The sequence below is a fragment of the Crinia signifera genome, chromosome 1 (genome assembly GCF_055691185.1).
Source record: "Crinia signifera chromosome 1, ASM5569118v1, whole genome shotgun sequence".
NCBI lineage: Eukaryota > Metazoa > Chordata > Amphibia > Anura > Myobatrachidae > Crinia > Crinia signifera.
In genome coordinates, this window is record NC_139217.1 from 116,935,486 (window position 1) to 116,959,557 (window position 24,072).

Below are 24,072 nucleotides of genomic sequence, written 5' to 3' on the forward strand. Positions count from 1 at the left end.
AACTACGCCCATGTGTCATTCCGCATGACGCCCATAATACGCCCCTATTTCCCGACAGATAGCGGTGAACCGTTTTGGACGGGATTTGGCCGAACTGGTACCGAGTCAAGGCGTGGCACATGCGCGTAGCGTTCTCCACGCATGCGCAGACGCCATAAAGACGCGATCCGTAAGTACGCGGTAAAGTCCGCGTCAATCAGAATAAGGGCCCATGTGTGTATTGTTACATAGATCGTATGTATTGTTTGAAATCAAAATAAAGAATTGTCAAACATTGACCATGATGTGGGGAATGCAGGGTTAATATTCCTGGAGAGTCTCTTTAAAGCTTTGTATATACCTTTTTAGAACTCTGGAATGCTGTTTAACCCTAGTTCTCATAGGCCAGGTTTAACACTAGTTCTCATATTCCAAGTTTTCCTTGCCAAAAGCACATTACAGATCATCCACATTCATAATACATACAAATGGAGCGCAGCTCATTCATGCAGGGGCTGGTGATAGAATCGCCAGCCGCTAGGCCCCAGCAAACATCGGAAGGGGGCGTGCGTGCACGAGACTTTCGCGTACCCCGTTCCGACGGAGCACCCCGCCGCCGGACGCTGAGCCCCCCTAACCCTGCCCATCTCCTTGAAGCGGAGACAGGCAGGGTCTCGCCACCGACTGATTGGCCGCCAACTCGCGTGTCCCAGTAAAATGGAGTCCCTCTCCGCCAGCGCTTGCCAGAGGGGACTTTCTGGCAAACGCTGGCATCTGTAGGGACTAATTCAGACCTGTCCATTTACATGCTCGCTAGGCTGTAAATATACACAGCCTAGAGAGCAGGTAATTGCTGCCAATCGCCACGCCGAACAAGGGAGTTTGATATGGCAGCACGGATGGTGTAATGGTTAGCATTACTGCCTCACAGCGCTGAGGTCATGGGTTCGATCCCCACCATGGCTCTAACTGTGCGGAGTTTGTATATTCTCCCCGTGCTTGCGTGGGTTTACTCCGGGTACTCCGGTTTCCTCCCACAATCCAAAAATATACAGATAGGTTAATTGGCTTCCAACAAAAATTAACCCTAGAATGTCTGCATGAGCGTGTACATGTGGTAGGGAATATAGATTGTAAGCTCCACTGGGGCAGGGACTGATGTGAATGTTCAAATATTCTCTCTGTACAGCGCTGCGTAATATGTATGCGCTATATAAGAAACTGTTAATAAATAAATAAATAAATAATATCAGAGCGTTTTTTTGTGAGTTTTTAATTATTGGCAGTTGCCCCATGTACTGCACATTTCCTTCCCCCGCAAAGCTGTGTTACCACTAATATGTTTACTTGCAGCTTCCTGTAGGTGATGTCCTAATTATTTTCTTATATTAGGGTTTTCTATGTGATACTATCTATTATTTTCAAGATTTAGAATCTAAATGTTTGCTATGCGCTACATACCATCTTCAATAGAACTCCCATCTTAGTAAATTTACAACTAAATATTGTGTTTGTCCATGTGTGTGTGAGTTTTTCAAGATCAAACACCCGAATGTATTAAGAATTGTATTTATCTGAATCGCGTTTTTCAATAGTCTATGTACTGTAATTGTGATTGGTCATGTCCAAGTTTACTTGTATGGGTCCAAAACCAATACACCTGCCCATGTAGCATGTTGTGTTGAAGCATTCAAAGATCAGTGTGAAGCCAAAGACTGTCCCCTCTACCATTGTAGGTGTGGGTGTGAGATTGATTGTGTAAAAATAGTCGAATTATCATTTGTTATAGGTGGGTTCCAACAAGCCTGCGCCACATGGCAGCATTTGTAGAACATACAAGGGTTTGTTTATGAGAGAGCAAAATAAGTTCTCTTATTTTATAAGTCTTAATAAAAGCTAATTTTTAATTCATTATACTTCTGTATCTGTATAGAAAGAGCGAGCCCAAAAAGCACTTTTTGTGTTCAGTTTGCCCTCTCGCAAGCAAACCCTTGTATATTCAGTCAACTTACTGAATGCTGGGCGCACCACCAATGTATAACCACATAAACTTGTTTTAAGTAGTTTGTTATATTGGTCTTTAGAAAACGTTAAAATATATTATAATTGTCTGTGCGGATCCTCCTACATATACTACGGCATTTGGGGAACCACAAGTGCCGGCATGCCTGGGCAGTAATGGCCTGCTGGCATCTGTAGTTCCACTGTAAAGGAAATTTTTAATAAAATAAAACACACACTAAGGGCCTAATTCTGCTTGGCTCAGTAAGCAGCAAAAATTGCTGATTACGGAGCACTGAAACACCACCTTGCTGAATGGTCACCCTCTCCGCCGCCGAGTCCCCTTGATACCATGCGAGGGGAGGTGTTCGCTAACCCTCGCATATTTCCGCTAGCTGGAGAAATCAATCGTTGTTCGCCAACCATCGAATGATTTCTCCTGCCTTCGGAAATCAAAGTCCGTCTCAACTAATTTTATGGGGACGCCCATAAAATGCTGGGCGTTAACATGGTCGAGACTCATTTCCACCCCGTCCCTGCCTCTCCGCAACGAACGGCCTGGCAAATGTGTAATTCCTGATGCCGTTCCTTGCCTGGGTCTGCGCATGCGCAAACACGGGCATGCGCAGACTCCCCACCATCGGAATGGAGCTGAATATGTCCCGTTCCAATCCAACATGAATCACCCCTTAAATGTTAGTCATTTATTTCACACTGACCCACACTCACACTGCATACTTACACCTACTCCATGGCGTAGGTCAGTCCTCTTCTCCAGAAGGCATGCCGGAATCAAACCAAATTCCGAGCCATGCAGACTGTATGTGCATGCTGTACATACTGTACTTGCCCAAAGACATGCCACATGAGAAATGATTGACTAAGTCACTCCTCTCTCAGCCAATCAGCAGACACTGCCACCAGGTATACGAATTCCTGTTTCCTTTTTATTTTCTGTTAATGTTCTGCCCTAATAAATTAGAGTTAATCAAAAACATTGTTTTGTAGTGCCATAGAAAGGTGTGCATATAGCTGGGGGAAGTGAGAATATTACCTACATTACCTACATTTATTTCTGATGCATTTTGGATACATTTTGTTGTGAGAAAAATAACCCACACCCAACTGAACCCTAGTGTCATCAAATTACTTATATGTTCTTTTTATTGTTTTGTTTTCTTGCAGTCACATTCAATGAATCTGAAAGGGCAGATGATCTACGTCTTTGAATCCAGTGCCATTCTCTTTCTGGGATCTCCATGTGTGGATCGTCTAGAAGATTTTACAGGTCGGGGCCTCTACCTGTCGGATATCCCAATCCACAATGCTCTAAGGGATGTTGTGCTTATAGGAGAACAGGCCAGAGCACAAGATGGGCTGAAGAAGAGGTTAGGGAAGCTGAAAGCTACACTGGAACTTGCTCACCAAGCTTTAGAAGAGGAGAAAAAGAAAACGGTTGATCTGTTATTCTCAATCTTTCCTGGTGAAGTTGCTCAGCAGCTGTGGCAAGGGCAAACTGTGCAAGCCAAGAAGTTCAACAATGTGACCATGCTGTTCTCTGACATTGTGGGATTCACAGCAATATGCTCACATTGCTCAGCCATGCAAGTTATTACCATGCTTAATGAACTTTACACACTTTTTGATTACCAGTGTGGAGAGCTAGATGTCTACAAGGTAATTTTCTGTTGTATTTAATTTGAGCAGACATTTCATTACCCTTAGATCCACCCATTCCATAGTGGTGTGGTTTTGTATCACAATATTTCCATTAGAATCAGTGCAATACAATTATGAATAGGGGATCAGTGTAAGAGTAATGCTGTGAACACACAGTGCTATAGCCTTGCTATTCAATTCCTATTCTATTGGGATCGCATCGCATGGCAAGGCAAACCCAGAATTTGTTTGAAGTCACACCGCAGCGCAGGGAGAGGGAGGACAGGCTGCCCCTGCAGCTACCTCTCTCCTCAGCTCAGCACACAGCACTGAGCAGCCTGTGCTGAGCTGGGGAGAGAGGATGTGCTGTGGCGGCAGCCTGTCTTTTCTCTCCCCACTACCCAGCTCCCTGCAATGGGGGAGCGGAACCCGGGACCCTCCATCAGACGGTGAAAAGTACCAGCCTCCCCTCTCGGCACCACTGGACAGAACTTGTCTTTTGTTACTATACAGTTTTACTAAAAGCATTTTGCCATGAATCAGGAGTTGGGTGGCCCCAAAATGTCTGGGTTGTCCAGTCTAATGCTGCTCAGGTGCTGCCTGGCTGTTCCTGACCCCGGCATGTGGCCTTCGCAGTGTGACTTAATCATAGGTCACACTGCGCATGCTGCATCTCCTCCACCCGAACCCTCTGCCACCCGTGTAGCACTCCCGCGGCACAAAACACCTGCAGACTGCCTCCCAACGACTGCCAGATGCACTAAGCTTCAAAAGTGATAAAATGGAAAGTGATAAGCAACCAATCAGCTCCTGCCTGACAATTTTCAAACACAGTCTGTGACATGGCAGGTAGGAGCTGATTGGCTGGCTGTTTATCACTCTCCATTTTATCACTTTTGAAGCTTAGTGCATCTGGCCCATTGTATTATACATGTTAGGGGCTGTCCCTGATGGTATAAACACGCCTATTGTAAAGACACATGGAACTTTTTCATAAGGAGAAATCATTTCAGTTTCAATACTCTTATGGTGTGTACAAAATCGTCAAAATTGCATCGGGGTCGTATGCAGATCGCACAGGTTTTTTACCTTGCGATCCCAATGCATGCTCTCGGGACAGCACAAATCGAAACCCAGATAGATAGGGCAGCAGTGACTATATGGTGCAAATCTCGTGTAGATAGCATGAATTGTATGTTGTGAAAAGCACGAGTTAGCAAAGATTGCATAGCAAGTCGAATAGCAAATCTCACCATGTGTATTCTGTTCAACTTTATGTCTTGCTCTACACCAGTGGTATCAAACGCATGGCCCTCTAGCTGTTGTGGAACTACACGTACCAGCATGCCCTGCCACAGTTTTAGCAATCCATCCACAACAGCTGGAGGACCATGAGTTTGACACCACTGCTCTACACTATACCCCTCCCTCCCTATCAATGTTATGCCACCTAGCTGCATTGCACTAGACTGCTATTAGCACCTTTTGGAACATAATAGCCAGAATCTGATTGGCTGCTATTGGCAACTTCTCTGTTTCTATAAAAGCCACCTGTTAGTAAATATAGCCCTAAGGGTGATAAATTTCAACTGGACAAACTACTGTATTTTACTATTTAAGAGGTGCAAATGCAATTTTTGCTTTCCAAGCATGTAAAAATGATACCCTCAATATGGGGGTTATTTTGGTTCACTCTTTCTGCCAAAATCCTAAGATGGACAAAACCATGTGCACTGCAGATATAACATGTGCAGAGAGAATTAGGTTTGGGTGAGTTATTTTGTTGCTCTGCAGGGAAAATACTGGCTGCATTTACACTGCAATATAGATCTCACTTTGAAATAAAACCCCACCCAAATCTATTTCTCTCTGCACAAGTAACATCTGCCCCACCTGCAGTGCACATGGTTTTGTCCATCTCAGAAGGAATTTGTCAGAAAGAGTGAACCAAAATAACCCCTAAACTCTAAATTACACTGCAATTTAGAGTTTAGCAAGGATGTGCCCCTTTCCTACTTTTTTTTCCAATTTTTAATTCTGCAGGGTACTTTCGTAAATTTCCCCCTAACTCTTTATCAAACCCACAGTACCATTTCTTTCACAGTACTTCATCATAGATCAGTGCTAGCCGCTAACATTCTTCCAGCATCTGCTGTCACTGCAGAGATTCTGTTAATATAAATGTTTTAGTGTAATGTACAAGTTGCGATCATAACCTTTTCTCAGTACATGTTCCGCCATCTGCACCAGTTTCCAATACTGGGTGAGTCAACAAAAACCCTCCCAGACTTTAAATGTTAACAAGAAAAGGTATGGTAAATGCTCTTATAAATGTTAGTTCTTAGGGGCCGATTCATACCCATTCATACAGGTCCGAATTCAGCCCCTTCCCACGAAGTTTGGGGTTGTGCATGCACAAATATGCGTATGCTCTTACCTCAGGAGAGAACAGCTTTGCCGAGTTTCGCACTCACCGAGATGGTCGCTCTGGATGCCTGCATGGGGCTGACGTCACACAGGGGCTGGCTGGCAACGATTAGCCTAGGGGGCAAGTACAGAGCACCGGCCCAAAAAAGGGGTGTGGTCGCTCAAAAGGAGGCATGTCATTAAGCTCACTGGGGGGGCTGAGGTAATAGAGGGGTGATAGGGGGTTAGGTGACCCGGGGTGAGGTGCCCAACGGTTAGGTGAGAGGGGGCGAAGGGAGGTTGAGGTGCTGGGGGGGGGGGGCAAAGGGAGGTTGAGGTGCTGGGGGGGGGGCAAAGGGAGGTTGAGGTGCTGGGGGGGCAAAGGGAGGTTGAGGTGCTGGGGGGGGCAAAGGGAGGGTGAGGTGATGGGGGGGGGGCAAGAGGGGGTGAGGTGGCCAGGGGTTACTTGAGAAGGGGGTGAAGTGACAAGTTGACAGAGAGGGTGAGTTGACAGGAGAGGTGCTGGAGGGAGAAGGGGGGGAGATGATAGGGGGCAAGAGGGAGTGAGATTATAGGGGTGATGTGGTTGGGTGAGGGGAAAGAGGAGTGATGTGGGTAGGGGAGGCAAGTCCTCTCACCAGCATCAGTTGGTCTCTTGGCCCCAGCACCAGCCGCTGCTCTGCTCCCGCTCCCTGGCCGCAGATTTGCACCTGCTCCCTGACCACTGCCTGTCTTGATCCTCGGCACTCTCCGGCCGCTGCTCGGCACTCTCTCCAGGCCGGTGGCCGCTGCTCGGGTCTTCCCAGCAGGCGGCCGCTGCTCTGCACTGTCTCCCCGGCGCTGCTTGGCACCCTCTCCTGGCTGCGTGACTGCCGCGGCTGTTGACTGCCACGGCTGCTGCAATGTTGAAGGGTCTCAGCCATAGCTGACGCTGTAGCAACACTGGACCACCAGGACATTTTAAGGTGGCCCAAAGCGCTAGGACACCAAGTGGCCCGGGGGGCACATGGCACCCTGCCCCCTGGCCCAGCCCACCACTGACGTCACATGACGTCAGCGAGGTTGCCTTTTCGACCATCTCCATCCTGGCTAAACGTAAGTATAGACTTCTCGGTATAGACTTACTTTTATCCACGAACGTAGGAAAGATCATTTGATTGGTCAGTGACCCTCAAATTATTTTTCATCCAGGCAGCCTCATGCGCGGGGATGTGTTCGCGTACACATCCCCTCACATGCTAGTGAGGGGATTCAGGTGGCAAGATAGGGGTTACCTGTTCGATATGCTGCGAACATATGTTCAGCCTAGCGAACAGGTCTGAATCAGGCTCTTAATCTAATTTATGAAATCAGCCAGATGTTGGTCTTTATTCGTGATACACATTTTGTAGTTGATTTCAGAAGATTCACATCACTCGACCAATCATTAAGGTGTGATTTCTTTACGAAGCTCACCTTCATTTGTCTGGCTGTGTTAACCCTTTGAGTGCTAATATCCGGTCAAAATGCCAGCGCCGCTCACATTTGTTATATAAACGCAGATAAAAAATAATGGCCCTTATTCTGATCGGTGCAGCCGGATGCGAATATGCGGCCAGCACCGTGCATCCTAAACCCCGCCTTCCATACGGATCGCCAACTCCGTCCGTACGCGGTAAGAAGCTGTCCGAACGGACCGCACGTGTATTTCTCATGAATACACCTCCTCCATCTCAGGGAACCTCCCCCATCATTCGATGAATGCAGGACCGAATGGCCAGGCAGCTCCCGCAACCTCAGACCACACGGGCATTTCTCCGTGCAAAAGCAGGGATCTGGGGGGGCAGCTGACATCCGGCAATGTCATATGTCCGCCCCCTACACGTGCGTCACGGCTGCATTACCATACGTACGCCCAGCGTTTGCATGGGAACGCCCATGAAACGCGGGGTGTAAACATATGGTAATGAGCCCGAACAGCCCTTCACACCCCTCTCCACCTGTTCGTAGTGTACACATTTCATGCGGAATGTGGCCGTGTGTTCCGCTCGCACATAAGCAGAGACGCCTCTGCACATGCGCAGACACAAAACATCGGCGGCAAGAACGCACGCGGATATTACCGCACCAACCAGAATAAGGGCCAATGTGTAAAAAGATTCTATTTCCCATATAAGGTACACATTACAGGTCATTATGCTGAATAAAAATGTTTGCTTGCCAATTTTCACACCTATTTTGACAAATTCACTTGGCACTAAAAAGGAATAACAAGCACAGTTTTCATTTGCGGGGTGGAAAACAATCCTCATCAGCTTTATGACACAGACAACGAGGCCATCCACAAACTGAGGTCTACAAGCATCAACCAAGAACCATTTATGAACTGAAGGTTGATACATGCCAATAAATGACAATATCATATTCAAAACCAATTAGAAATAAACTGTATTCCGTGCACTTTAAGATTGTGTACTAAAATTTTGAATAGTATTTACCATGACTTTTTGTTCATCTTTAAAATCTGTGAGTTCTTTTTTCCTCACCCTATATGTATATAGTGTTTTTGCTGCATTAGGCATATGTGAGCGTTGGCATCATGCATCCCGCAATCACAGGTAAAGTGCCATAATTACAATACATATTGAATATGTTTATAAAGCAGATATCCTTTAATATATTTGTAGGTGGAAACTATTGGTGATGCATACTGTGTAGCCGGAGGATTACATAGGGAAAGTGAGACACATGCATTTCAGGTTGCTCTGATGGCTTTGAAAATGATGGAACTTTCAGATGAAGTCACGTCCCCTCATGGTGAGCCTATCAAGGTCAGTTACCATATACTTTAGATTCATGTAAAGTATTAATTATTAATGTGTGCTGGTAGGGGGGAGAAATGGCACCTTTATGGTGTTTTAGACCTGCGGGTGCCCTGTGCGAGGACAGGGGGCGGGTAGCTGACGTCAGCTACCCGCCCCCCCGTACCCACGTCACCAGGGAATTACCATGTAAACGGCTAGCATTCTCATGGAAACGCCTGTGAAATGCTGGACATTCCCATAGGCCCGGCTCCCCATGCTTCTCTGCGTCCCCCGCCCGGACTTCTGTGTGCGAACGCTGTGGGCACTCACACAACGGCTGCACATACGCATAAAAACCTATGCACATTTGAAGTCGCGAAAAATCGGTCCCCCGTGCGAACGTGCGGGAGACCAATTGAAACAGAATAACCCCCACTGTGTACAAGTCACACTACTCACCCCTACATTTTTTACGGGCACCTTCAGCACGAACTGTTCCTAATTTAACTGTGGGGGGGTTTCACCAATTCACTTTCTGGCACAGGGTACTAATATGTCTAGTTACGGCAATGTAATAAACCGTTCCTATTTTCACTTAAGGGACTTGCTTAATGACCTCTGAGACCTTCCATCTTAGGTCCATGTTTTGCTCAATCCCGATCAAAAATTGATCGGGATGGCCAATCGATTGCTGAATCAGATTTTTAAACATGTTTAATAATCTATTATCTGCGGTTCTTTTTTATATGTGTGGGCATTCCCGTTTCGTCTTCTTCTATTTAAATTATGAAAAGAAGTAACATCTGAAATGACAATCGATTGAGGTGATGTATGGGCACTTTCCAGATATGAAGATGCAATATTTAGATGGGAAAAATCTGCCGATCACTGAAATAAATCTGTAATGTGTGGGCAAGTCAAATAGATTGTAGAAACCACTTATCTGGCCAAAAAAAATCACTGGATCTGGAAAACCATTAATTGTGATTTCTGATGTATGGGGCCCAAAACATGCTATACTGAGAATTGAATTACATATTCATGTTTTTTTTTCTATAGATGCGTATTGGTCTACATTCTGGCTCAGTGTTTGCTGGTGTTGTGGGAGTAAGGATGCCACGATATTGCCTTTTTGGAAACAATGTTACTCTTGCCAATAAGTTTGAATCATGCAGTATACCAAGAAAAATCAATGTCAGCCCTACGACTTACAGGTACAGTTTCTTTCTTGTCGTCAACATTATCTTGTGCTGTGCTATGTAATGAAAATTCTAAGGTCTTCATTTGGAAATGGGCGTCGATTTTGTACAAAGGTGATTTTTTTTAGCCACTTCTCATGCATGTGAGGGTTTATTTGTAAAGTGATTGACAGTCACGCACCATTTATGGGCAGTAAAGGGTGTTGGCTACAATTCCATATGCAGACAAAATGGCTCAGTTGGCTCAGTTCTGTCGCTCAGAATACGTGGCCACAGTCTTAAGGTGCCCATACACTAGTAAGATTTCTCTTCAGATCTGGCTGGTTGGAACAAAAATATGGTTATGGATGAGTGACAGTTTGTCAGCTTTCCAGCATTTCCAAGCAAATGGTCAACTGTAATGTGCTCTCATCCATAACCATGTTTTTGTTCCAACCAGCTAGATCTGAAGATAAATCTGCGTGTGTATGGCCACAGTCTTACTCAGAAGTTAAAAGAAATGTTAACAGCGTCAAAACCAAACTATTTAGTATGAACTGGTACAATTTGAGGGGAAACAGTCAATAATGAAATCTTTAGACAAGTACTTTACAATAAGTGAGTGACAGTACAGCAATATTCCATGACCCAGGGCCCTGGAAGGAACAGAGTTGCTGGCTGTACGTGGGAATGCACTAGAGAACAGGGAGAGAACAAGAAGGTGAAGGGCCCTGCTCCTGAGCGCATACAACCACTCACAAACATGTTTGTTCAATAGCCGCAATGTCCATTCTACTTTCAAAATTAAAATAATTTATCGGCATACTAAATAGTAGGTTCAAAGAACCAGTTATTATGTATATAGTGTAGTTAATTATGGTTGGAAATTAACTATACTGTATATGTAAAATAATGTGCAATACCTATGTGAAGGAGAGAACCAGTGGAAGGAGCTGTATATTTTTTAGATGCATTATATGAATAATTTAAAAACAGGACAAGATAGGGAATACTTTAAAGTAATTAACCCTTTCAGTTTACCTTATATAGGAAATAAAATATTTTTTTAAACAGCATTTTTTATTTGAATTTATATAACAAATGTGAATGACGCTGGTATTTTTAGCAGTTATTTTGCACATCTCTAAGGGAGATGTTGGCACTCAAAGGGTTAAGTATGGTGGTGTGTATAAATGCATAAAAGGAATATATAAACCATATAAATGTATATGCACCTCTTTTATTTAGTGATCCGATTCATAAATGTCATTATTCTTTCAGTTTGCTTAAGGAATTCGAAGGTTTCAAGTTCATACCTCGATCAAGAGATGATCTTCCGCCAAACTTTCCTTCTGATATTCCTGGTATATGTTATTTTCTTGAAGCTCCTGATAAAGAACTGCTGAACAATACTTGGTGCCAAAAAAAGCCTGTTGAAGATTCACATTTCAGTAAAACAAAATAGGCTCCTTTTTTATCTAATTTATTTGTACCATTTTCTGTAGAAATACTGCTTTAAATGATATGGTCTTCCTTTTTATTTGTATTTTTTTTTTTAAACATACATCTCCTGATTTGCTTGTAATTCACAATGCCGATATATAACTGCACACAAAAAAGGTTCCACAGATCTAAAATTATAAAAAAAAAAAAAAAAATCACAAGAATTGCCTATTTATACTAAAATTAAATTAGGTGTATTTTCTACTTGTTGTTTTTTTTTTGTCATGCCAATTTTTGTGATAAGTCATTTGTAGAAAAATAGCTAATATGTTTTAAGGCATATATTTTTTTAAACTTGTGGAAATAATATAGTCGCAATTCATGATAAATGTATTTTCATCACCAAAAAAAAAGATTTATTTAAGCTCCCTATTTTGTTAATATACTTTTTTTTGTATTGCAATTGCCAATTTTTTTTATTTATTTTTTTATCAAAATGGCATACTAACATTTCTAAAAAAAACTGCAGATGTGTACTCATACAGTACACAGAAGCTCAAGTGGTGATAAATAGCCTGGGCATCAGGACCCGGACAAAGCAGTCACAATGAGCGTGCTAAATTGCACTGATCAATTTGATTTGCGACGCCTGTGTGAGAATAATTCTGAATCTGAGTGCAGAAGTGCAGTACGGCAGCAACCGTGGCTTTTTCTCATAACAAGTTTCACGTTTAAAGGTAATACCTGTGCGTATAATGTCACTGCCCATCATCTTTAGTGTGCCCTGAAGGGTATTTTGTGATGCAAACAAGACCTGTGTGTGACATAAATACCCTACACCTCTCAATGCATAGGGCATATGAACACTTGTACTATAAGGAAACATCTGTAGGTATATTTTCTGCATGATAGTGTTTGCCAAGTAATAGGTCCATCCCTATGACATTTATCTAAAGGTACAGTCCAGTGTAAAGAGTATGTTCTTTAATTTACTATACTTATCACATAGAGATGTTAATTTTTCTTATGGGTTTAAGTAAAGATTTTATTAATGATTTATTGCCTACTAAGTGTATTGTGCAAACTCAGCTACATAATACATGGGCCAGGATGTAATGGGAGGCAAGTGTGATGTGATTTTGTGAAATGTCAGATTTTTCTGCAAAAGTCGGACATTTTGCAAAGTTGGCCAATCAGGGAGTTCATTAAAAGTTATTGGATCGAATAGGAGCACCCAGTAAATAGTCGGATCCAGATGTTTTGTCCATGTTAAACATACAACTTGGCCAAAGTAATAAATAGTCTGAGTTAGAAAGATGGACACAAAACTGAGCTACAAAGTTAGACCTAAATAGAGCTGCTTTTTTTTTTGGGGGGGGGGGGGGGGGTGAGTTCTATTCTGCAAAGTTCAAACTCAATTCCAAGTACATATTTACAGCACATTTACAACAAGTAAACATAGATCTATCCATACAAATCCAAAATATACTTCGAAATAGCTCAAAATAGCTAATGAACTGTCATTTGTGCATTTTTCCCCCCTGTAAAATGCATCACTATGCGAATTGGATGCACAAGCAGCTTCTGCCGATTTAAATGATATGCAGAATGGTGTATTATGTATGTAACTGAAAATGTTTTGTTACAGTGTTTTCCAGCAAAACACGGTAACATAATTTGGTATGCAGATACAGTCACATACAATGATATGCGGCATGTCTTTTTTTTGTGTGTATAATTGTGACTGTATCTGCAGACTGTATCTACATTACATTGGCCAAGTACCGGTAAAAAGTTGGGCATTATAATGTCCAATTTTGTTAGACTTTTTCGCAGCTGCTAAATTTGTTTCCCATTACATCCCGGCCCAGATGTAACTGAGGTTTTAGAACGTTGATAGAATTAAACATTGCTGCCCCACCCTATCTTTCTCTGCCATCACAGTACCACCAAAGAGCTTAGTGACTGACTGCTGTAGGCTAACAGATCAGGTTATGCTCCTGCAGAGTTGGGCAATATGCAGCCTCGAGCTGCTGATGGACTAATTTCTCAGCATGCCTTGCCAAAGTTTTGCTATCAGGGCATGTTAAAACTGTGGAAGGGCATCCTGGGACCTTACAGAGTCTCCTGAGTACAAACAGCCAGTGGCAGCCATAGCAATGTCATCTACAAGTATGATGGAAACACTGAGTTATAGTGCAACTTCCAGGAAAATTATTCCAGATTCGTGTAAATAAAAAAGGTACAAAATGTACTGTGTCAGTTAAAAATAAATGATTAAAAACCATAATGATGTCTATGGGAATGAACTGTTATAAGTTGGGCTTTAAGGAAAAAAATACAAACAAAACCTTTAGCAGAGAGTGACACGTTTAAAAAATGTTTTAAGCCCTTCTCAAATTTTACCATGGGTTTAAAGGCCTCCATACACTATGCGAGGCATGAAATCGGCCCAAATCGCAAGTGCATGTAAGATAAATTTAGCACTCCAAATGTTTCCGATAACAAGAATTGAAAAATTCAATTAAAAAGACTGGCTGAGAGAGCTCACAGTGGCTGTCCGAGTAGGAGGCCGCTGATTGTCTGACAGAGCTCTCAGCCAATAAGTGGCCGCCCAGTCATTTGCATAGGCCTTTTTTAATTCTGCCGTCCCCTGCCTTCAGCTCCCCAGGCTTACATGCAATAAATCGTGCGGCATGTAGAGAAGTAGAGAAGTGCAACATGGGTGGTTAGACACAGTTGTGCGCTATTTAGGATTGTGCGTATGCTGAAAATCCATCTGTTGGATCATTGGCACAAAGTATAGAGCTGATGCAAATCAACTCTGATAGTTCTGAAAGCTATATAGAAGTGCATCCACATGGATGGTTAATTTGAATACAGATGAAGGTCCGCATTCATTTCTGAGCACAAAATGTGGTTGCATCTGCAGCTGACTTATGTGTGACACTAAGGAATCTGCTCCAGAGTCCCCACAATACAGAACACACTGTACTGAGGAGACATGGGCCTTATTTAGACTTGACCGCTAACGTGAGAATTTGCATTGTGGAGTAATTTGCATTTGTGGAGTAAGCACCCAGATAGAAGGAGTAACCGCCATTTGCAAAATTGCAAGATAATTGCAATTCACAAACCATTGAAACAATTTTACTGTCTGTGCAAATGTAAGTAGGTCTGAGGCTTGCACTAATCTGGGACTGAGACAGGGTGGAAGTGGTTATCGCTGATATCACAGACCCTACTTAAAAACATATGGGCATGTCTGCAATTTTTCCAACTCACCCAGAAAATGGCAGGATTCTGTCCACAAACACCAGCTCCTGTCTCTCAAACTGCGAGAGGATTACATTGGCAATCCATACACATTTTCTTCTGCTAATATCCCACTCGTATGCATCGTATGTGATCAGTTTGCAGGCACAGTTGTTGAGATAATCGCTTGATTTGCAAATTCTCTAATTAGTGGTAAAGTCTGAATTATGCCCCTTATGTGATAGCCCAGAGAATGTAACTTTTTGTGAAATCTTCAAAAATCCTAACTCTATGATTGTTTTTTTTTATCAACACCGTTTTTCTTTGTACATACACACTCTAATCATGTACTGTAGTCCTATTTTGGTAAATTATAGAATGTATGTACCAATATTAGCAAAAGGCTTCCTTGTATTTTTTAAGTATTTCTCTGTATTTGAATCTACCCACTGTTTTTGAATTACACACCACTCTCACACTATCCTCCTGCACTATAATGATACATGCTTCCTGGATACTAGATTGCAAATCTAAACAGTCTCACTGCAAGGACTTCATATATATCATATTTCACTTTTTTTTCCATATCTCTACATCCCATATAGGGTCACTGTTTTTGTTTCGAAAAGAGTCTTCCATTTGGTGCTAGTCCAAAAAAAACTTCAATAATAAATGCTATGAGACCCTTGAGGTCGTTTAAACCTGTGAGGATACACTATTTATCTTAACATCTGCTTGATTTATTAAAGACAATTATTATATTTATAGACGGAGCATTTATTTAAGACAAATGGAAGTCAAAATGTCCAATACATTTTGTGGCTAATTACAGTTGGATACTGGACTGTTTTTTTTTTCCTTTAAGATGTCTATTATGACTCTCAAGTGCATTAATAAACACATGCTTATACTGTATCTGCATTAACATTTTTAAACAACTCATAACACGATAATAGGCAGTAAGGGAAGACATAGGCATTTTATTAGGGAGTGAGGAAAAACCGGAGCTGTCTGGACCCTGGTACGCCGTAACGGATCAACTCCCTGCAGCAAACTCTGGAACTTGTAGTTTGTAGTGCGAGCCCCCATTCAGCCCTGTGTAGGGGGTTTCCTGTCCCTGGGTTGCCTGTGACATCTGTTAATGTAGAGCCAGGGAGGGAGATATTAGAGCATCGGCATATGGGGCCTTATTCTGATCTGAGCTCAGTACAAATTTGTTCGGAAAATGGGCAAAACCATTTGCACTGCAGGTGGAGCAGATGCAACCTGTGCAAAGAGAGTAAAATTTGGGTGGGGTGTGCTGAAACTGAAATCTAAATTGCAGTGTAAAAATAATGCAGCCAGTATTTAACCTGCACAGAAACAAAATAACTCACCCAAATCTAACTCTCTCTGCACATGTTACATTTTTCCCACCTGCAGTGCACATGGTTTTGCCCATTTTCCAAACAAATTTGTACTGAGCTCAGATCAGAATAAGGCCCATGGTCTGGACCGTTCCGGGTTTTTACCATGACCCCATCCCATAATGGGAGGCTGCAATCTCTTAACATCTAATCTCCCTGGTGATAGCTGTCACAAACACCCACCAGGACAAGACACCAGCACTACAAGCTTCTGAATGGCAGAGTTTGCTGTACGGAGCCAGTCCGGTCAATTCCGTATTTTTCCCAATCCCATTATATTATCTGACCACATTAGCCTATTTGTACACAACATAATCTATGAACATTATTTATTTATTTTTTTACAAAGGTTGTATACAATTAAGGTAATGCACTAAGGGGGTTATTCTGGTTGATTTGCAAGGCTGCGAATTAGCAGCCTTGCCAGTCATAAAACCCGCCCGGTCAATCACATTCTCAGGTCAATTCAATTTGCGTGCACTTCGGGGGGGAAGTAGGTGGGCAGCTGACATCTGATGATGTCAGCTACCCGGCACCAACATCATGGTTCGATTACCATGGGAACGCCCATGAAACACCTTGGGAGCGTGCACCGGGGGAACAGTCTATTCACCATGGCCACACGCACCCAGCATATGCACATGCTTAGAAATGACCATGCGCATACGTTCACCATCGGTCCCCGTGCAAATGTTCTGGTCCGTGCGAACTAACCTGAATAACCCCCTAAGTACTAATACATACAATACTCCTAACACTTGCAGAGCTTATTTTTATACAAAACAAAGCATACACACACAGAAGTGTGCTAGCGTAAGTGGTAATCTTCACATCACAATATGCTTCCTATTGTTGCTTTAAACCCTGAGATTGCCAAACTGTATGTTTGTGCGCACGCGCGCTTGTGTGTGTGCGTATGTGTAAGGCACCTATACAGCTGTCTCCAATCACTTTGGAGTGCTGCATTTTATATATAAATATATAATACATTTTTGTATAGTATATACAGTGCATGCAATTAACAAGTATATTTTCTGTGTTTCTTATAAATATATTTTACAAAAACAATGGTTATTTTTAAATGTTAAAAGTTGCTTAAATATACTTAATATTAATATTACTGTCTATGTAAGTGTCTGAGATTATGCAGATGGAAATTTAACAGTCTTCCTACTGATGTTGCCAAATACTGTTACAATGAGTAGCTTCCGATAAAAATAGTATTTAGTTTTAGTTGTTGTACTGATATTGCTTCTGCAGCTTGTAGCGGTATTTATTTGGGAATGCCTTGAAAAAACTGTGGTATGTTTAAGTAATACGATCATTACATTGTTATCCGTTATTATTATGTAATGCTGCAATTAAAAACAACAACAACTGTAGAACAAATATGTCACCGAGAACTTCTCAGAGTTAATGTGTTGTACTGATTGGCCAGCTAAGATATAACCACTTCTCAGGCAGAATGTGTTTTCACCATTGGTCCCTGGAATGTACTTGTTATGAGACAAGCATTGGCTTACTGGATGTGAGCATCAAGCAATATGTGCTTTGTACTTTTATTAAATTCTATTTTGAAACTCATATTGTAAACTGTACTTGTCATAGCAATAAATGTTTTTATTATACGTCATTATTTATCGGTGGTTGTCTTTTTTTTTACTGTCGCTAGATTTCATCAAAGTAACAGTCAATAACTTACTTAGGGTGGCCAATCCCAGGATCAGCGCAATCCCAGGATTTGAATACCAGTATTGGAGCGTCCAATTTCGGAATTGGCCTGCGCATGCGCAGTTTAATGCCAAGCAGAATCTGAGCACCAGATTTTGCATAGTTTGGCTGGGATATCACACGGCCACCGAACTCCGAGGCTATCACATCTGGCCTGTGTGATTTGATCAAACAAAACACATGAACCCCCAAAGGAAAATAACAAATACCATTGAAAGACCCATTGGCCACCACAGGGGGAAAAAATCATCAAAAATCAAGTGTTGCATTTGAAAAAAAAACACAAACATATATAGAGGCCCTAAATGGAAAACACACACAAGCCATGGAGGACAGCAGGGATGGATACAACATGACCTCTTAAGCTACTGTAATTGGAGAGTTGGTAGAGGGTTGGGGCCTGGTGCATGTGATTCATTTGTGTGTGTGTGTGTCCCGTCGCCACACATGAGGGGGCATAGGGTGGGCACAGGAGATGGTGTGTGAGAGGGGCACAGGGAGGTACAAGAAAGGGTGAACAGGGTCACACATAATGAGGTGACACACCGGATCCCCCTTCATGTACACTAGCATTATCCACGCAGTACTCACCACACACTGCATAACGCAGCACTGGCGGCAGGGAGACAGTGACAGCAGCCGGGAAGGGACGTCCTGGACACTCACAGGATCAGCAGCATGAGCAGGACCGAGAAAGGAGCAGGGGGGCTGCTTCCTTTCACCGGCAGCCCGGTCTCCTGGATAGCGGCGCCATCTGTTTGATCTCCAGCTCAGCGGTGCCACGGGCAGTGGAAGGTCTCATAATCAGGTCTCCTGCCTCCACTGCTGCAGAAGCAGGCAAAAGAGGTGCAGGGGATTGCCCACGGACATTGACATCAATACTGGACAGGCAAATTTAAATGACAGCACAGTTGTCACGTCTGGCCAGACATATCGAGTGGCTGATTGGTTAGGGGGTATAGCTTATGAAATCGGTTACACAGTAGGTGGGCTGGTCAATGAGACTTATACTGAGCATTAGGGGGAGATTCAGTAAAGCATTATGTTTCATTGTGCATATGATTACTTTAAGCCTGTACAGCATGTAAAGCAGATGCAATTGCACACTTTACAAATTCAATGCATATTTCTGCCTGTATTCAACCAGCCAAATATATCGGGTGTGGCTTCTTTGGTCTACAACAACTAGATCCACAAGCATTGGGTCGACACCACTAGGTTGACAGGCAGCAAGGTCAACATGGGTCTAGGTCGACAGGACATTAGGTCGACACAAGCATTAGGTCAACATGGGCAAGGCCGACAGTCAAAATGTCGACATGGATTTTTTTTTGAATAAATGTCGACATGGACACAGTTTGAAGTGCACCGCATCCCCTCGCTTCACTCGCAATGCTTCAGGCACACTATTTTATTCTCCCACCACACTCTAGTGGATGGTAGGGCATGAAATAACGCCTGTCAGCACATGTCGGCTCAAAAAAACAGTGAAAAACCCCATGTCGACCTTTTGACTGTCGACCTTGCCCATGTTCACCTAATACTTGTGTCGACCTAAAGACCCGTTGACCTTGTTGCCTGTTGACCTAGTGGTGTCGACCCAATGCTTGTCGACCTAGTTGCTGTAGACCTAATTACCGTATCCCAATATATCCATTCTCTAGTTAAAGTAGCAGTCATCATCATCAACACACATTTGCATGGGGCAATAGATCTGAATGAAATCAGATGGATCTCTGCATGGGATTAAATGGAGACTCAAATGAGATCTGTAATATTTTGCATCAAGGAAATAAATGTAACTGAGTAAGACCAGCATGGAAAAAAATGGGAAGGAAAAGTTTCTTGTTTTGGCTCACAAGTCAAAGGGGCTATCAAAAATGAGCAAAGTTCTCTTGAAAGGGTTCCCTCATACTAGGTAATTTAACCCTTAAACTAAGATAGTGTAAGAAATAAAGTGCTTCCGACCCGCCGCATGGTCATGAACAGCCTAGGCTCTCTGAGTCGGCCCTGATTGAAAAAATACAGTAGCAGGCTCTTGGAATGGTCCTGTATCCAAAGTTACAGGAAAAAAGATGTAGGGGTCCAATGTAGTTTAAAAGCAGCACCAGGTTCCACTGGCCAGGGAGGGAATGCCACAGCCGGCAGACACGTTTATATTGGTCCCTACAAATCATAGCATTACACCCCCCCCCAGCTAGTCAGCCCTAGCCATGGATTCATGGGGTAATGCCCCTCTCCCCCCCCCAATGGATGGCTCTTCCTCCTTAAAAACAGCTTGCAGTCAGTCAAAACGCTACTGCTGTCGCAGACTACTCTTGTAGTCATAGAAGATCATGGTTCTTCTGTGGCCTCTATTGAGTTCCACAGCGAGTTTGTGAAGAAAGTGACCATGCTGCTTTCTTTGGTGTGCAGTGCTGCTTATATACAGTTCAGTTCTTTGACATTTCACAAGAACTTTAGTTAAAGATTACAGGTCACAACCATACAGTCACATTTTGTCTACTCTACCTATTTACTGAGAATCCGGAAACATATTGCACACCCCTTGTATGTTACAATACTGTTTGATTGAAAGTAGAAAAGAGCAGGAAACTGAGGGCGGTTGTCCTACTTCTTCATGACTGCTTCTGTCCACAAATTATAGTATCTATATATAGATTATATATTCATGATTGGCTGTGTGTGTTACAGTACTGTAGTGTACAAGGACCTGACGCAGTGCAGTGCATCAGGCCCTTGTGTATAACACGCTTCCATGTGTGATGCCCTGGCACCGCCTCTAAGTCCACCCGCTTCTTCAGTAGAGTTGACTAGTTGCTGCACCACCTTGGCAGCGTGCAGTCTGTACTGCCATTGCGGCACCGAGTTTCTTTGCCTGCTTAAAGGTTCCTGTAAGGGTATACCCATCTCTAGTCTAGGGAAAAAATTTGCACAGACTGTCCCTATATCTTGAAATACTGACACTCATACTGTAGTTGCCTGGACGTCACATTATCAATGGCTATACCAAACACCGCCTGACAGCCATTGATGATGATGATTACCATGTATGGCTGTGTGTGGTACAAATTTTTTATCACACACAGCCATACATGGTAATCATCGTCATCATCATTATCAATGGCTGCCAGGCTGTGTACAGTACCATCAGGATATCTCATCAATTCTGGGGGTACAGTGTGTATTATAATTATATGATTTCCTTCCTTTCAAATCAAGGGGGTAACCTCGGTGTATCTAAATATACTTTGGGGTAAAAGGTAAAAAAGTTCCCTGACCCCTGTTCTAGAAGGTGCAAAATAAATAAGAAGCCGAATCTGATTGTTTGCTATGGAGAACATCCGATCTTCAATAGAACTCCCATCCTAATAGCAAATTTACCCCATCTAGATTCTAATTAAATATTCATAGAATATACTGTTCTTTGATAAAATATACAATTTAAGTAATACCGTATTTTGGGATCGGATAACATGAATGATTATGACATGCCATATGGTGCGAGATGCTTGGCACAACTCCGACACTCTGCAATGGGTAGTACAGCATATTTATTCCAAATATTGCTTGTTAGTTGCATTGTAGCCAGATACAAAGCCACCCACAGTGTACCAGGGCTGCTAGGTTACTACTTTTGTTGCAGAAAAATTGGTATAACATATGTGTAAATGTACAGCTAAAACATAAAAAAATGCGCAGAAGGAATCATTTCTACAGGAACCTTTTTTACACAGATTTGTGACTCAGTCACACACAGATGCACACAGAGCCAGCCCTACTCCTTAGTACTCCTGGTACTCCTTAGTACCGCCGCTAGTTCTGCATCTTGCACACTTCCAGCACAGCATCTATTACTCAGCTGCACAGATGATGGCAGCAGTCAGTAACACTCATTACCCATTGTAATCCTCATCCACAGAGCGGTAAATAGACATTTTGTTGCCCTGCGTCAGTAAGAATGTTGGCATCTACACCCCCATATTCTAAATAGAGACAGTGCATGCCAAAAAGGGGCATAATCCCGCTGGGAACGGAGTTAGCCACACAATAGTGTCACGTTGCGCCACCCATTACATTACATCACATGATAATGTCCCATATTCATGATACATCATACGTTAGTGTCCCACATTCACATTGCACCGCCCTATTTTGCTTCTTATTCATGTTGCACCAACACAATTCCTTATTCACTTTACACCACACAGTACTGCCTTTTATATAATTATATGGGTTAGATTAGGGAATAAGTTTATGGTATTAGGGTTGGTGGAGTGGTTTGGGTTAACACTGCAGTTGATCCATACTAAAATGTAAGCTTTTTAGAAAGTGTGTGCATGGCAATTAGCTTGACGTTATAGACTAGATAAAAAGGTGTTTAATGGGTGTAGCACCTATATGTAATAAATCTAAAGAATTAAAGTAACCTATTTACCACACAAGACATAGCAACTTTTGTGAAAAACATATGCTAGTCAACTGGATGAAACATGAATAGAGATGGGAGGTGTGTGCAGCATACATGTTATCTTCACAGGGTGCAGTGTGACCAGGTGAGTAGTGGTTCCAACTTTGCAGATCTTATCACAGAACACTCCGATGGGAGGAGAAAACGATACAATACAATTCTGTCAGGGCAGCACAGACAGTATAATGGTTAGTATTACTGCCTTACAACATTGAGGTCAAAGGTTCGATTCCCACCATGGCCCTAACTGTGTGGAGTTTGTATATTCTCCCTGTGCTTGTGTGGGTTTCCTCCGGGTACTACGGGTTCCTCTCACAACCCCAAAATATACTGGTAGGTCAACTGGCTCCCAAGAAATGAATACTAGAATGTCTGCGTGTGCATGTACATGTGGTAGGGAATATAGAGTGTAAGCTCCACTGGGGCAGGGACTGATGTGAATGTTCAAATATCCTCTGTAAAGCGCTGCGGAATATGTGTGCGCTATATATATAGCTGTAAATAATAATAATAACAAGGTGCCATGTATAGTATTACAGGACCATTATAACTGGGATAACACAGAAGGCAGGCCCTTGAGCGAGAGGGTGGGGAGATGTATGAAAGATGTTGTCTGACAGAGCTGAAATGAGGCCAGGTAGGTCATGCACCCAGTAGAACCCACAATGGTCACACAACACCAATTATTTTTGCTACAGCATGCAGCACCAGGCTAGGTGTGCAGTGCCCTGTAGCAATCCTCCCTCCTAACATGAAGCCCAGTCAGCCATGTGCCACCAGTGGAAGGGGAACAGCATCGGGTTAGCAGAGAGCACAGCTGACTCGGAGAGTGACAGGCCTATTCATGTATGTACCATGATCCCGCCCACACCACTGTTAGCCTCTATTTCTGCCAAGGCAGACTCTCCCCTCTGAGCTCACAATGGGGCAGATGTATTAAGCCTTAACAAGAGATAATTGCAAGGGTTGTAAAGAGAGATAAACATCCAGCCAATCACCTGCTAACTGCCATGTTACAGGCTGTGTTTGAAAAAAGTCAGTAAGGAGCTGATTGGCTGGACGTTTATCTTTCTTTATCACCCTTACATTTATCTCTTGTTAAGGCTTAAAACATCTGCCCCAATGCCTGGTGGTGAAAGCAATGGGAACTGTGCACCAGACCTGAGCACCTGCAGCTCAATGACCAGGCCGACATGCATGGGGGAGCATGGACGGTGTAATGGTTAGCATTGCTGCCTGAGGTCATGGGTTTGATTCCCACCATGGCCGTAACTGTGTGGTTTGTATATTCTCCCTGTGCTTGCGTGGGTTTCCTCCAGTTACTCTGGTTTCCTTCCACAAAAAATATGATTCAGGCTTGTTCGGAAGGGGCCCAATTTGGCCCCATCTCCGATGGTGGGGGTATATGCAAGCACATGCGCTTATGTGGGCATGTGCAGACCTGTTTGTAATCTCCACTGGGGCAGGGACCGATGTGATTGTTCAAATATTCCCTGTAAAGCGCTGCAGAATATGTGTGCGCTATATAAATAACTGGTAACAAATAAATCAGGGTTGCCGACTTTCTTTTTCTCCTCTCCGGGAGAAGCCCGGAGAGGAGAGATTCAGTAACCACTCAGGGGGCGGGGCTTAAGCGTGACATCACTAAGCCCCGCCCCCATGCTGTTAAACCAGCAAATTCAGTGATCTCCGTGGAGGGGGCGGGGCTAAAATGACGCGATTGTGACATTTTAGCTCCGCCCCCTCCTCTGAGACCCGAG

The 24,072-nt window shown here is 43.1% G+C and overlaps 1 protein-coding gene across 1 annotated transcript in view; it reads left to right on the forward strand.

Moving 5' to 3' along the window:
* The window catches only part of GUCY1A1 (guanylate cyclase 1 soluble subunit alpha 1), an 80,045-nt gene extending 62,302 nt beyond the window's left edge, over positions 1-17,743 (forward strand). Inside the window, exons 5-8 of the mRNA XM_083172208.1 lie at positions 3,166-3,657; positions 8,712-8,855; positions 9,888-10,042; positions 11,288-17,743. Coding sequence (XP_083028334.1) covers positions 3,166-3,657; positions 8,712-8,855; positions 9,888-10,042; positions 11,288-11,471 — 975 coding nt within the window. The 3' untranslated portion in view covers positions 11,472-17,743. The remainder of the gene's footprint in view (positions 1-3,165; positions 3,658-8,711; positions 8,856-9,887; positions 10,043-11,287) is intronic.
* Positions 17,744-24,072: the final 6,329 nt, after the last annotated feature.